The sequence below is a fragment of the Pezoporus occidentalis genome, unplaced genomic scaffold (assembly GCF_034315485.1).
Source record: "Pezoporus occidentalis ecotype Australia unplaced genomic scaffold, CSIRO_AGI_Poc_V1 ctg152, whole genome shotgun sequence".
Classification (NCBI taxonomy): domain Eukaryota; kingdom Metazoa; phylum Chordata; class Aves; order Psittaciformes; family Psittacidae; genus Pezoporus; species Pezoporus occidentalis.
Window position 1 is genome coordinate 869,347 of NW_026913339.1, and position 16,425 is coordinate 885,771.

General features: G+C 35.9%; 1 protein-coding gene across 1 annotated transcript in view; it reads left to right on the top strand.

The window, feature by feature from the left end:
- Positions 1-16,425, top strand: part of CFAP54 (cilia and flagella associated protein 54) — a 114,487-nt gene that overhangs the window by 64,327 nt on the left and 33,735 nt on the right. Inside the window, exons 36-48 of the mRNA XM_062611329.1 lie at positions 837-1,015; positions 1,722-1,949; positions 3,311-3,534; positions 3,632-3,767; positions 5,463-5,577; positions 6,633-6,782; positions 7,288-7,485; positions 8,440-8,527; positions 8,983-9,189; positions 10,106-10,172; positions 11,794-11,976; positions 14,154-14,240; positions 15,257-15,379. Coding sequence (XP_062467313.1) covers positions 837-1,015; positions 1,722-1,949; positions 3,311-3,534; positions 3,632-3,767; positions 5,463-5,577; positions 6,633-6,782; positions 7,288-7,485; positions 8,440-8,527; positions 8,983-9,189; positions 10,106-10,172; positions 11,794-11,976; positions 14,154-14,240; positions 15,257-15,379 — 1,985 coding nt within the window. The remainder of the gene's footprint in view (positions 1-836; positions 1,016-1,721; positions 1,950-3,310; positions 3,535-3,631; positions 3,768-5,462; positions 5,578-6,632; positions 6,783-7,287; positions 7,486-8,439; positions 8,528-8,982; positions 9,190-10,105; positions 10,173-11,793; positions 11,977-14,153; positions 14,241-15,256; positions 15,380-16,425) is intronic.

Sequence of the window (16,425 nt, forward strand, 5' to 3'; positions counted from 1 at the left end):
ATAGCACCTCAGGGAATTCATTCTTGCCATAGTTGTAGAGAGCAAAATTCTCCTATCGTTCCTTGTAGGATTTCCTTAGGTAGGAATCAATCCTCCTCTTTGCAGTTTCCAAGGAGGCATGACAAAAACTAGCAGTTGCATTTACTTGCTCTCTTTGCAACAGCTGGCTTCTAGTTATACTCTTTTATCTTTATGGTTGCAAGTCACTGAGAAGAGTCACAGAAAGCTGCTGAAAACTACTTAAAACCCTGTGCACTACCACCTGGCTTTTGCAGCAATTCTGAATGAATTAATTTCATGAAGAGTGTAGTTTGCCATCGAGTCAAATACTTTAGTTTGTAATTAGCTTCTTTGTAAAGATATTACTGTATGCCATTACCACGAACTTTTGTGTTTCCCCTTGGAAGATATTTGGTTTGAATGAAATTATGAAGCAATTCTACACAGACCACAGAATTTGATAGAAATCTTCCTTTCTTTCTTACTTCTCCTTTTAAGAGGTCTCTGTTTCAGAAAGATTCTTGGCAGCTTGCCACATGGTGATTTCTTCCTAAAACTTAACTTCCATGAGGGTTGCGTTTTCCTTTGAGGCTGAAAATTATTTGGTACACATTATTATTTTGTTCAAAGTATTTTTTATCTCTGCTTCTCTCACTGCTTAAGTAAAAGCATCTTATATTTTAAATATCATAACCTTATAAATATGATAACCTTAACATTGGCATTTCCTAACATGTAAGTATTTAGCCACCATAGAAACATCCTAGCTGGCTGATAATATTTTCTTTTTTTGAGAACTTTAACTTGGTTTTAACCATTAAACTTTTTGCTTTCAGGTAGAGATAAATCTTTTAAGCCCAGCATTAAAATAAGTGGAACAAATACTCCTCAAACTCAAACCACAGATACAGAAACATCTGTCTCTTGTTCCCCCAGAGAATGCAACCAGTTCCTGACAAATACCATTTTATTGGAGCATTTTGCAAAAATCTTTTTGCATTTAAAAAAAGCAGTGGTAAGATGTGCTTTCTTATTAAACATTTTACTTAGTAATAAGCATTGCATTACAATACTTACTATTTTCTATGCTAAAACCCCCCACACTTCAGAAGCTTAAAAAAAGCTTCAGTGGGAAAAAGCAAGGATTTCTCATCTTCTGCAAAACATCCGAGTACAATGTGTGAAAAGTCAGGCATATCCCCTGTCATCATGTGTATTTCTATCCAACATATAATAATTCATATAAATGTTGTGGGTTTTTTTATTTATTTACTCTTTTTAACTTTCTTTCGCGTGTTTATTAAATCTTTTTGAAAGTACTTGCAGACTTACCCTTCCCTTTACAGGTTTTTTTACAGGTCCCTTTACAGTGAATGCCTCAGTAGCATATACAGGGATTGAAAGGAAATACTGACTACTCTTGCCACATACTTTTCTAAAACTGAGTAAAAACAAATGCATATGTGGTGTGAATTAATTCTAATTTTTCATTCTCATACCAAAAGCAACAATTAGATTCAGTTATAAATTAATGCTACTATGAAAAATTTCAAATTAAGGTTCTATAATGCTTTATATAAACTGAAATATTGAATGATCTGTTATTAAGGAAGATCCATAGACTGTAATTTTGAAAGATTATTTATTCCTAAACTTCTCAATAAAAGAATGAAGGTTTACATTTCTGTATTTCCAAAGTATATTTTGAATGCTACACACAGGTTCTTGCTCACCGTGGTGGCCACTGGACATTGCTTCAAAATGCTTGTCGTGAACTGTGGAACTATACTCAAGAATTACAGTTCATTGCTACCCATTTACATTCCCAAATGGATACATTTCCCATTACCAGAGATTTCCTTAGGAGCACCATCTGGTTCCCTTTTTATTTGGCATCAGACATGATCATTGATATGATAACTGAACTACAAGCAAGCACGTCTCTTAAGGTAAAAAATATTTTTATTGAGACAAGTATACTCTTTATTGTCACATCTTCAGTAGAGACATTTCTTTCTCTTGCATTATATTCTGGTATCTCCAAGTTATTCTCTGTAACAAGTTTTTAGAGGATTATAGTATTTTCTAATCTTTATAATTTGATTCTGCCCTTTTACTCTGCTGTTGTGAGACCCCACTTGGATTACTGCGTGCAATTCTGGTGTCCTGAATGTGAGAAGGACATGGAGCTGTTGGAACAATTCCAGAGGAGGGCCGCAAGGATGATCAGGGGGCTGGGGCATCTCCTATATGAAGACAGGCTGAGCAAGTTGGGGCTGTTCAGCCTGGAGAAGAGAAGCTGAGTGGAGACCTCATAGCAGCCTTCCAGTATCTGAAGGGGGCCTACAGGGATGCCAGAGAGGGAGTCTTCATCAGGGATTGTCACTGTCATGGCTTGACTTCGTGGACGAAGATTTGGGAAGGGCTTTACCCACACTTACTACAAGCACACTGATGACTAAAAAGGCCAATGTGGGATAGGCAAATCCAGCTGCAAAAAGCCAAACAGAAGGTCTCTTGGGTGGCGTAGGCAGGGCGTGATTCTTTCTACGTTGCCTTTTCTCCTTGAGACTAGTTCCGCATGTGTTCTCAAAGGAGACAACGGCATTATGTATGGTGTGTCTCCATGTCTCCCAATTGGAGGCCAAGGTGGACCACTGTTGGTAGTCAATATGGCCAAGGCTAAGGTATTGTTTCAGGGAATCCTTATATCTCTTCTTTGGGGCACTTCTCTTTCAGCAACCAGTGGCAGGTTCACCATAAAACAATCTTAGGGAGGCAGTGATCCTTCATCCTAGAGACGTGCCCTGCCCAGCACAGCTGCAATTTCAGCAATATGGCTTCGATACTGGTGACCCCTGCCTGTTTAAGCAGAGTAACATTTGATGCATAGTCAGTCCAATGAATGTTTAGAATTGTACGGAGGCAGCACTGATGAAAGCATTCGAGGAGTCGCAGGTGATAATGGTAGATAACCCATGATTCAGACCCATATAAAAGAGGTTAATGGGTTTAAACTTAAACAGGGAAAGTTCAGGTTAGATGTAAGGAAGAAGTTCTTTACTGTGGTGAGGCACTGGAATAGGTAACCCAAAGACATGGTGAATACTCCATCCCTGGCAGTGTTCAAGGCCAGGTTGAATGGGGCTTTGAGCAACCTGGTCTAGTGGAAAGTGTCCCTGCCCATGGCAGGGGGATTAGAACTAGATTGTCTTAAGGTCCTTTTCGACCCTAACTATTATACGATTCTACAATTTGTCTTAAAAACAAATTTGAAAATAACACGTAGAATAATATGTCTTTCCTGTAGATTGTGGATCCTGAAGGAGACTTCTGCATTCCCAGTTGTTTAGGAGGTATTATGGATGAAAATGGCGGTTCTGATCTCCATCCACAGTCTCCCCTGGATGATGTGAATGTGGTTGACTTGAAATGGATATGTAATCTGATTCTTAAAACAATAGAATTATTATATAAAATGAAGAAGTGGGAAGCACTGGTACACATAGCTGTACAATTCAATGTACTTACACAGTAAGTCACACCAACTCTAATAAAACCTAAGAAGAAACACTATATAGTTAAATATAACCATTTCTTTGCTTAATTACTATACTTCACTTTTTTTCAGTGAGAGATACACAGAACAAGTGAGTCCACTGCTGGTGTATGCTCAGAGGCAGCTGCTGGAAAGGATACAGCAATTCAGTGGCTTGAACAGCCATGAACCCAATTTCATAAAATATCTCTCTAATAATGCAGATAAGGTGAACCACAGATTTATTTTTTGGGTGCTGACTCAATATAAAATAAATGTGGAGAAGTACTTTCACTGATTAGATTAACATGGTTTTCATAATGTTCGCAAATAGTAAATTATAATAAATTAATGAACATAATTGATTGAAGTGCATGAAAAGGCTTATATGACATGATTCCAGCAGCAGCAAAGGTCTAGACTTGGTGACCCAGGGAACATTTCTTCATACGTAATGTACCTGTTTCGTATTATGAGCCTAAATCTAATTTTATGTTTGTTCTTAACACCACTCTTAACCTGAAAACTTTTATTTGGATATTGAGAAATCTTTGTGAGTAATTAAAATTAAATACAAAGAGATTGCTTGTGTCTGCATTGGAACATTGCTCTTAGAGACCAAAGTTAATCAACTTAACCCGAATACTGACAATACCAATAAAAAATGTGAAAAACATGATCACCAGCAGAAAACCCTGAAGCTGCTCAGCAAGTTCCTCTCATTAAAAACTATGGCTCTATGTATTTAGTAAACTGACATTGCCATTTAGAATTTTTAAATGGAATTAGCGATTAAATATTAGGATTTTTGGTTTGTGGGTGGTTTTTGTGTTTGTTTTTTTAATATATATTTTTTTTAATCCTAAGGTTTATTTCTAAAAGGTTTTGCTGAAGTCAGTTGCATGGTTGAGATTTTTAATATGTTTCTATTACTAATATAAACACAGGACTTGAAGGAGAAGGGGGAGAAAGTGGATTTGAAATTCCAAACAGGTTTGTTCTGAACATGAACATGGAGTTCAGCAGCCACTGCCTTACTTAGGGACAGCCCACTGCTGCCCAGGAACTCAGAAAGCGGTCCTGGCTTGCGAAGGGCAGCTGATGGGCTCTGTCTTGTCTCTCTTTAAGGCTGTTTCCTGATGACTTCTTTCAGGCCCTGCCATTCAGAACATAGTCACTGTCTAAAAAAAAGAGGGCAGTGTGACAAACTGCCACACACCACTGTAATCTGAGCAATGTGGTGGAAGAGTATTCAAGGTTTTGAAAGACAATTTATAAAGACTACCATTTGTTAATAGTAATAAGGATTGTTCAAAAAAGACGTCAAGTTAGAAATTCGGAGGGTAAGGCTAAATTTCCATAATGCAGTGCCATTCAGAGAGCCTAAAACTAGCTCTGAATTGGCTCTTCTGCCTCTGAAGTGATGTAGCTACATTAGCAAAATAAAATGTCTCTGCTGGATTAGCCCTTTATAGAAGTTTGCTTATCTGACAGGGTTAGTCTGCTGCTGTTACTTGCTTAAAGCTGTTTTATATATCCCTATGCAGCGTTACATTGTACTTCACAGGCAGAGTGCTCTTCAGGCATACTTACACTGGCAGGTTCCTTGCAAGCATGCATTTATCCAGACAAAGAAAGGCAGAATATTTGCTGAACATCAACGAATTGCTCATGATTATTTCAAGTACCAAATAAGATACAAGTTTAATACAGAAACATCTAAATATTTATGGATTATATCTAATGTTTAGGTGTTCTGAATGTTTCACCTCTTAGTGACAAGGGTACTAGTTATGGGTCATTGATGTCTTTGTAAATTAGTCCTCTTTTTTCATGACTGGCTATTTAGATACTTAACTTTAAGCACCAGACTTTGATTTTCCGAATGTTATTCAATTATCATGTAACAAAACTTGCTTTTTAGATGAATTGCAGAAACTACATAGGGCAGAAAATACTGCTGCCTGTTGCCAATTCTGCTAGTGAACAGATTTTTCCTGGATGCTTTTTCTACCCTGAGATGAAAAATGACTATGCAGGTCAGAGCACATTTCAGTATCATGAATTCTCTTTTCTTCTAAACTTCTAAACCCTTACTTTTTTTTTTTTCATACTGGATATTTTTGTTTTGGTTTGAGTTTGGCTTTTTTTTTTTTTTTCTCTTTATCATAGATCTTGCACTGCTCCTATAATCTGTCTCTTTTAATAGAAACTCAGTCTTCTCTTCAAATTATTATTGCTGATATTTTGGATGGGTAGTAATGTTGTTAAGGCCTTTCCAACTATATTCAGACTGTATCTGAAAACAGAGAAGAACAGTTGTCATCCAAAAGCCAGTTGACTTAGAGTATGCTGAGGGAGCTTGGTGGTCTTGGTTCAGTTTTCCACTGGTATTGTTGGCTATCCAGCAATATATCCAGAAGTTAACCGAACCTCCACTGTTATAGTAGAATCAATATAAAAACTGAAGTGAGCTGTAAGGTAGCAAAACACCTCTATTACCAACAGTTGTTGTTTACAGTCAGAATTAAGATGTTATAGTAGTTAATGGAAGTTCATAAAGTATAGTTCCTCCTATCACAGATATATCGATGCACTGAGCACAAGGGTTCGTGTCAAATTCAGCTGAGGAATATTGTGAAAAAGTAGATAATGCTGCATGTAAGAAAGTAGGTAATATTATGCAGTCAGTGGAGAGAGCATGCCAGCTCACGGGTTTGGTACATAGGAACTATGGTATTGTAGTGAATAGGATCAGCAGTTGCACTGAAAGTCTTTTTTCCAGCCTTCAGAAACCAGAATTCAAAGCGGAGAGCTGAGCTTAGGCATGCCCAGTGCAAATGGAATTCGAGGAATATAGATATCACATGACAAGTAAAATGTAACACTGAAAAACATATAAATGCTCAGAAGTGTACCTGTTACTACCTTTGCTTTAATTCATAATCCAACAGGTAACAAAGGTGACAATTATATTAATATATTTTAGGTTTTTTGAAGATCTGAAATTCTTCAAATATATGTGTTCCAGGGTGATTTCTTAAAAATTATGTTTATGTAATGCAGAGTTGTTCTCTGTATCAATTCCTTTTAGTGAGTACAGCGAAAGCCCTAGTTTCTGTACCTCTTGATGTGAACGATACACTGAAATGTTTTAGAGAAAGTCTACAAAAAGCTAACTATCACAGCAGAGCACTGAGACACAGCAGAAAACTACTTTCATTATTTCTTGCATACACACAAGGTAAGTTATTTATTGAAGTGTTTCTCACTTAATAAAGTGTATATGCAGTTCAAATAACAAAGAGTGAAAGGAATAGATTTTTTTAAATTCAAGTTTTAGTTGTTATTGACAATCAGGAAAAAACAATACAAAGTTATATATGAAGTTCTGTAAGCACACAGGCTCTAAGTCTGATTTCCTATGATTTGTGTCTAATGGCTGGATAATAAAATTTTTTCATGCAGCTATGTCATTTGTCTGTAAGAACCAAACCTCTGTCAGAGGACTGACTGGCAGATCTTACCAAGTTTATTTTCTCTAACGGAGTTCATATATTCATTTGGTTGCACTGACCAATGAGTTACATCCAGTGAGTTTAATCAGGAGACACACAGAGAGAAAAATAGCATAGGAAACCAGATAAAACCAGGATACACAGGAAATGCATATTTTTTTAAGTAATGTGGTATAGAAAATAGTATGTTCCTTTTCCTAACTTACCATAAAAATCACTTTTCTGCTCTAGAAAAACCTGGAAGAGCAATCAGCAGTCAAATCTCTTCAAGGAAAAGGCTGGAATTTGATGCAGGAGCTGAAGTGATGTATCTACCAACACCGTGTGACCTTTCTCAAGAAAAATTTCAGTTTTCCAGTAGGGTTGAGAGTAAACCAATACCACACACACATCTTTCACTAATTATCACTTCCTATGAACAAACAATTGGTAATTTTTTCCCTGAATTTCTTTTTACAGCTGAGAGGTAATATCATGCTGCCTATCTTATTCCAGTGTTATTTTCCTCTGTCACATAGCTATCTGAAAGCTGGTTTCCAAAATACACAACCTTGTTTCTGTCTATTCAGGAAACATGCATTAGATTCTAAACAAGCCACTACCTGGTTCATAACCTCTAGAGTTATCTCATTTTACGGAAAAGCATTACTTCAGTGATGTTGTACTGATTAATACCAAAATTAAAAATCTGCTGTAATGTTTACCAATTTCATTTTAATTCCATGATAGGTTTTTGGTTTTGTTGTAGTTTTGGTTTTGTTGTGGTTTTGGATTTGTTTTTTGTGGGTTTTATTTTGCTGTTTGTTTTTCTCTAGCAAACAGACCTTTCAGATTCTGTGCATTTGAATATGAGATCTAGTTGCTTGGCTTCCATCTTACATTCTAGTATGCCTTTACTCATATGGTTACAGCTCAACACTATTGCCTTTTTTGCTGTATGACAAAATAGGTGAAGTGTAGCAGGTCAATAGATGCTGTAAGTGGTTTCATTTGATGTAAGGGATCCAGGAATGAGCCAGACAGTGCTACTATGCTGTATGCAGGCAGTGTGGTTTAGCAGGGCCAGTGGTCTGCTTCCCAATTTATCTCTTGGAGATGAAGAAATTTAAGGGATCTGAAAAAAAAAACCCCAACCAAAATACAAAAGCTTAGGTAAACAGGTCCGTATACACATCCTACTCTTGCTTTTAAAGTTAGTAGAAATAAGAAATTGTATATTTGAAGGCAAATATATAAGCATAATAAACCTTTCAAAAATATTCATGCACTGAATTAAATCTGAATGCATGTCTGCTTCTCATGCAACATTTGTTCAAAATTTAGTAACTGATTTAATGATGTGATGATGTTTTTTTTTTCTAATTGGTTAAAAATAAATAACAGGCATCCTTGAAATAAACAAACAAAGAGACCTTAAGGTTCAGGCTCTACACGAACTTGGAAACCTTCACTTTTATGTTGGAAACAAAAGGTACGTATTTATTGAATCAAAAAAGAGCATAGTTTTATTATCTTTTAATTGGCCTTCATATACCCTTCAACTGTTTTGTAAGTTCTTGTGCTGTCCTTAAGTCCATATAACTTTTCTCACCTAACTCACTATTAACTATGTATTGAGAGGCTCTTTTTTTTTCTAGAATTGTTTATAATTCTTATCTACCTAATTACAATTAAGCAAATTAATTAAGCATCTCAGTGTTTTTTTAAGAAGTAATATCTGTTGCTTGACAATTTCATTTTAGTTTAAGTCCCAGTAAGTCTGCTGACCAGGAATGGTATCTCTTTGTATTGTGGAAAATATATTTCAGGTTTTGACCTAATCAGAATTAGTTATATCTCAGGCAATAAAGGTAAAATGAAGCAAATCTTATCTGCCACTTTGGAAAATGTCAGCAATATGATGAGAATGTTTTTCATATGTTACAGAGCTGCTTTTAAATATTGGTGTCAAGCCCTTGATGAAACACTCAACATTGCTGATGCTCTTAGCAACTGGCAAGAGTTATGTTTTCCAAAAAATGCTACAGACTGCTTTACAGATGGAAGATTGACTGATATTAGTCAGAAATTTCTTTCTCAGGCTGGAATTTGGGGATGTTTACATGCAGCAGTTTTAGTGGCTAAGATAGCTCAGTAAGTATTTTATCTGTATATATATTTCTTTCATATTTTAAACAAATTACTCATCTAGGACATTGTGCAACTTGAACTTAATTTAAAAACACTAAGAAGTTGCTATAAAAAAGACTTATCAAAAGCAGAGGAATTTTTCCTTTCAGGAAGAAAGTTTCTCTTTTGGATAATATTGCGTGTTCCCTTTTCTTGAATGCTCATCTTTGATCCTAATTGCAGCTGTATATTATATAGAGAGATCATTGAAATAAAACAAAATGATAAAAAGTCAGAAGTGCAAGGATTTTACAGTCATATTGATTTTCAATCAAAATATCACATCTCCCAAGTCATTGCACGTATTAAATATTAATCTATCTTGAGGGCAGATTTACTGCCTAAAGTACTCATTTTCTGGTGATTTACAACTAAATGAAATCTGAATTACTGTATTAAAGTCTACCATCCATACATATTTTTGTCCAGTACTCCTTGACTGCTGGTAAAACACTATGGATGTACAATACAGAAATGTACAAAATATAAAATTTAGAAATATCTAAGCCAGCTCTAAATGACCTTAGAAGTGTTATACCCATGAAAAGGCAGAGCTTCAACTGAGTAAACTGTCTTACCTGAGAAGCAGGTCATATTAATAACACTGTGAAATATCTGTGAGCCAAGGTAGCTTTGAAAGCATTAGCGTCTAGACAACTCCCTTTGCATAGGTATGTCTTTGGTTAGATGCTTCTTTCTTTGCATGGCATGACTGAGCACAAGTCTACAGAGCAGGCAGTTGTTTTCCAATATCAAAACCATCTAGACTGTGTTGGTATTATTATATGAGATAAAAAGGAGTTTGAATAATTTATATTGATATTTCATATTCCTTATTCATCTTTTACATTCATATTTCTTATTATTTGTTGTACTTCAGGTATATAGCAACATCAAAGATAAGCTTAAGAACCAAATACTGCTATTTTTCTGCTGTACTTTTTAAGGTAAGAATACAATTTCAGTTGATGAATTGCTTCTAAAATTTAAATCTCAGTAACACTCTATTAAAATATTTCTCTTTTCATTTTGGTTGAGAAGGAAAACTGGGGACCAGAGGTAGTTGACAATTTATGCACATTAGATGTATTTATTCTCTGTTTTTTAATATTATTCCTGTATTATAGCCTAAAGATTATCACTTCAATGAAAGGCTAGTGTCTAAGAGAAATAATAAAATACTGGAAAATGAAGATGGTTAAAATATTTGGCAGCCAAATATATTTTTGTTCTCTTGAAGCGTTCTGCTCAGGAAGAGCTGGATGGCATCCACAATAGCAGAGTGCTCTCTGTCACATCTGTAATAAATTTTCAATCAGGAGAACAGCCTCTTTAGAAAAAGAAGTTTTTAAATCTTTTTTTTAGCATTAAAAATATTGTTTTGCAATACTAAAATCTCATGTCTATTAGAAGTGTGCTCTAAAAATAGAGGATAGTCAAAATGATTCAGTTTCATTTTCAAAGAATATAAGATTATTAAAGTTGTTTGTGAGCTATCAGATGCCAAACTCTTAAAAGGAAGTTTGAAGACACCGGTATCAAAAGTGATACAGGAAAAACAACTGCAAGTATTCTGCCAGTCTTCTGCCAGTCATACTCCACTGGGATCAATGCTTACTCATCCCAGTGCAGCATCAGGAAGTTAATTGGCTTTTTCCAAAACAAACCAATGTCATTTTCTAAGCATCTTGTGCCAGCCATGGCTGTGGATGTATGACCTGTGCTAGGCCACGTTTAAAACCTTGCTAAATTCAGCAAAAGGAGAACAAGTTGAAGAAAAAAAGGTAAAGGAGAATTTTTACTAGCTTCTAGCACTGTAATTGATGGTGATATAAAGCTGAATGATTTTTATTCCTCATTTTGACAGAAATAGTAGTAAGCATTTGTTCCAGTCATGTAGCGGTAGAAATAATTGTGACTTGACTGAAGCGGGTTTGATATTAATTGGGATAGGAGCAGTTGCAGGGTGAGTGTCTTGAAAAATATAATAAATTACTGTCACTGTACCTTGCGAAGATGAAGGCCATAATTTGTTCCTTGATTTGGAAAGATTTTATAGCCTTATTTTTCCACCTCTTGTACAGGATTTAGGCTTGTTAGTATCTTAGCCCTGACTATGTAGATGCACTTTTCTCTAGCATATCATTGCTAATTACAAGCTAAACACAATAGGGAAGGAATATCCAATATCAGAGACAATGTCAGCACTCCTCCCTTTTTAAAGTAGGAACATTGAAGTTACTCCCTTAAAGTCCTGAGGAGTACTTGCTGAGGATTATTTTTCCTGGTTATTTTTCTACACCTTGATTAGTTTTTTTCTTTTGCTTGTTCTATGAAATACTGTCCTTAGCCTATTTACAGCCTGTTTTTTTCCCTCCATCAAGTTCACACATAAAGCCCTTTTTTCTAAAAAGATTTTTCACGGTTTTGTCTGCAAACAACTGGATACTTACGACATTGACAAAGTTTCATTTATGAAATAATTTGAGTCTCAAGGATTGGACTTCTATAGTGTTTCAGTAATGCCTATACATCTTTTCACAATTAGTTAATCATTATTACTTTCAGACCTTGTTTAGAGCTTCTCTTCCACATCCAACATCTGACTGTGACTTTGCACAGTATGAAACAAATATGCTTATTCCTGGTATTGACTTGTTCTCCGATCGCTACAGAGGTGATATCTCTACTGTGGTTGCAAGCCTGAATTTCCTTATGTTTGAACTACATTGTGCAAAACAAAATTTAATCGTAAGTATTGTTTTTACACTCTGGAAATGAATTTTGAAACATCAAGTCTTTTTTCTTTTTTTTTGGTGTACTTATTAGTACTTATTAGATAACTCTGAAACTCTAGCAACATAACTGTATGGTTAGGTTCTGTGGCACTGAGATAGAGGCAACAAATATCTTGCTGCCTATAGTTTTTAGAATATATGGGGTACTTTTTTATTCAGGGGATGACAATACATGGTCATCCTGTATTATACATACTTAGCTTAGGCATTTTAGAGGAAATTTCCTATTATATACAGTTTGAAGTACACTGGACTAAGAATTTCTTTAAATGCAGTATGTCCAGAATGCTTTCAATAATTTTACTTGCACATTTGATAAATAAAAGCCCCTTCTGCCTTTCTACTTCTCATGTCCTCTTATTGCTTAGTATGGTGTGTTTTTATGCTTCCCTCTTATGTTGATCATGTGCATATTTCCTCTGTTTAATGACTGACCACTTCCACGTCAACCCAACTTCTTTCAAAGGTGCAGTGCTGTACATTGGAATAAATAGACTGAATTGCTTATTAGTATTGAAAAAGTTGCAATTCTACCTCTGTTCCTGCTTGATCCTGTATGTTCTGACAGATTTTCATGTCAGGCGATTGTTATACCTGTGTAAGTGAACTCTCCTAGTTGCATAACAGAAAACTCCCCAGCAGAAAAAGTAGTTTTCTCCTGTTTTAATGAGTTGAATCCACTTATGAAAAGGTCCTGAAAGGAGCAGGGGAAAAGACTGTGTGGTTGGCAGCAGGGGAACAAGAAAAGGTTAGGGGGTATAGATAGAAGAGGGATTAGAGAGGAGTAGGAGAGGAGGAGGCAGGAAGATACTACCCCTTTTCTGTCAGCAAGCCATTTCTTGGATTGATTTCTTCTGGAACTTCAGGTTAACTGTCTGTTTTCCCTCCTGTTGTTGCTTCTTCCCATCCTGCTTTATTGGAGTTCACTTTGCTACTAAGCTTTGTCTAAATGCCCTTACTATGGGAGATCAAGTGGGATCAGGGAGTAGACAGTTACCTGGAGGCAGGGACACTTAATTTGACTGCTTGCTTCATGTGGCCATGCACAGTTTTGATTCTTTCTGCACTTGTACTAGTAGAATATAGATCCAGGTCGTAGATCAAGATCAAAGCAATTGCAGTTTCAGCAGGATGAGAGCTTCATCTCCACTGAACTCTTAATGTGTGGGAGTGTTTTGGATAGTGGGCACTAAGTTGATTTGACATTTAAATCAAAACACATCAAGATTCAAGTTTTATTAAAAATAAGATTTCAAAGACTAATTTTGTTGGACTACTTCAAATACCAGTTGGAAGCTGTATGGGTACAATTAAAACATTTGCCTCAAGCATTTGTAATCCAGATTCAGGAGCATTAAGCTACTTTATGAAAACTAAAACTGCATTTGACAAAAAAGTAGCAATGTTGTTAGCATTTTCCAGGCTTGAGGACATTTTAAAGTGAGGAAAAATGTAAAAGCTGAACAGTAATTAAATTCTGGAAGTTCTTTCATTTTCAGTACACACATATGTCTATTAGGAAGGACTCTACTGAAATATTATATAATAATAATTGCAGTATTTGTATACTATACTAGAACTCAGCTATAAAATGTTTTTGTTAGTTGCCCCTACAAAAATTTACAATTTGGAATGAATGCAAGTGAATTTGTCAATAAACCTCATCGCCATCAGTTTATTTTACCACTGGTATCGTTTCACTTAGTTGCAGAACTTCATTGTGTTTATTTTATAAAGCTTACAGAGTTCTATTATTCTGTTACTTATAATGAAAAAAATATGGCATCAAAATGCACTTTTAGAAATCCCTTATATCAAGATCTTTCTAGTAGGTTTACTCACTAATGGTGTAGTAAAAAAACCTCACCTCAAACACAGAATAATTTGGGGAAACTTTACTTTCTGCATTGTGAATCACATAAAAGATAGTTTAAGGGCTTAGCTTTAGCCAGATGAAGAACTTTACACATTCATCCTTCATAGAGCGTAACAGAAATAGTGGTGGTATGTGGCAGTGAAAGCAGTACTCCTATATTAGCTCTAGCTTTGTGATGAATAATCGCAATGTACATTTCTATAATTGTACCCTTTATGATGTTTATAGCTAGATGACCTAATATTTTCTTACAGATCTTACCATTGTTCACATTATACCAATACATTGTTTCTGAGATTTGTAAGGACCCAGTTAAATCTATTGAAGGAAGAATCTTCAAGGTAATCAAACTTTTTTTTGTTTATTGCAACATATTGCATTTCAAATAAACTTTTCATTTATTTGTTAAATGTAGTTGATTAAATATTTCTTCCTATAACACTACTATGAAAAGCAGTGCTTTAAAGTTTAGCTGTTGCTTAGTGTTTCTTAGCACAATAGATCGTAGAATAGGACTACTTTTTAAATGCAATTATTTATATTCTTAGTTTTAGTAGAATATATGGTTATTTATACAGTTTTAATGTTAATGTCTTACAGAGACTGTTAAGTACTTCCATCATTTCTTCCTACTCTCGTTTTAACAAGCATTCTCCTTAAAGATATTGCAATAAGGTTATCCCTCTTAGATCCAAACTTCGTACCTGGCATTTTTTATCTTGTTCCACCAATCTTTTAAATGTTATTTTAAGAGCAGAACATTAATGATATTTTGTTCACAATGTTCACTTCTGGATTTTTTTTTGTCAGTATCAGTGTGGAACCAGGTTGGCAGATTTCTGGGAACAGACTTTTGTCATTTCACTAATGTTTTCTTCTTGGTTTGGTTTTGTTTTGTTTTTTAAGGAATCTAACTTGTAGTAACAGTCAAAATATTATTGGGTTTAGATATTTTCAGGAAATGCTAATATGGTTAGAGAGAGTAACTGAGTACTATGAGAGTAAGATGAGTGCAATCTGTGAAACAGATTTTGATAAGGGGCTGATCTTGGACTAATACTCAAATCTCTAGCCAAATGTATGAAGTTTCCTTTGTCAGGAGCCAGTTTTTTTAAAAAAATATTTTTTTCTTTCTTTTTGCTCATTTTTGTTTTTAAAAGTGAAACACCGGTCTTTGACATTTCACTTATTAACAATAAAATGCAAAAGGTTTGTTTCCATGAAAGAATGTTCTCCATCAATGTATTGCTCTAGAAGCCAAATCTGCTTGAAAATTAATATTTGATTTTTTTTTTTTTTTGAGCAAATGGTATAACTGAAAGTTATTTAAATAAAAGGCTCTGTTATTTTTTCACAGATTAAAGTACTGACAGATATAGGATTTTTTACGGAGGCCTTTCATGAACTGTCTTTGCTTAACTGTGGAGAGAGAATTCCATGGAAAACACCTGCAGGATACAGAATAATTGAACAAATAATGGTAAACACCAGTAAAGTACAACATCAAACTATTAATATTCAGTTCTCTTCATTAAACTGTACATACTCCTGCAAGTTATTACACATTCCTGGAAAATTCCTAAATTTCTTTCAATAGGCAGGTCAAATAATAGGTATTGAAGTGACATTAATTCCTCTCATTGAACAAAAGGAACAAAAATAAATATTGAAATGGACATGCTGTCTGTTTTATACAGTGAGTAATGACAAATATACTGTTGAAAAAATAACGTGTGATTTTATATGTAGACATAAAAAGTATGGATAGATTTCTTGTCCCATTAATGGCAAAATTCCCACCACCCCAGCCAGGGGCACAGTAGCTGAGGGGCAGCTGGGGCAACCCCAGCCCAGGGCATGACTCACCTCTGTGGGGCCATGGACAGGCTGAGGCTCTGCTGGGACATCTTCCTGCAGGTGGATGTTGTGATCAGGGCTGGTGAGGAGGCTCAGCCCCAGGATGGCTGCACAAGGCCATGGGGTCTGGCTGAGGCTGGGCCAGGATCTGAGCCCATGGGTGGGCCTGGCTTCGGGGGCCTGTGGCAGGGCAGGGCTGTAGGGAGCTGGAGACCAGCGCTGTTGTGGTGTTGCTGGGCAGGGGCTGATGCCCCAGGGGCCTGAAATAGGGTCCTGAGACCTGGGCAAGGTGGGGGCAACCCCAGGAGATGCTGGGCAGTAAGAGATATTGGCAACCTCAGAGCCTTGATAGTCACATCAGCGCAGATCAATCATTTCAATCTTCTCCATACGTAAAGCCAAGCAGTAATCTCACCTTTGATCACTAATGTGCTACAAGGTTATGAAGCTATTAACAATTGACCTGGGCTTGTTTGTCTTACCTGAGAACATACCTGTGCAGGCAGATACAGTCCAGAGCTAGTGGGCAAGCCTCCCCCATAACAAGTACATAGCTTTTCTTATTTTCCAAGCACATACCAAAATAACCTAATGAGTTACTGCTGGCTGTATGCCATCAAGTTCCCAATTATGAGTGGTGCTTTTGGGTAGATGTCACTCCATGACAAA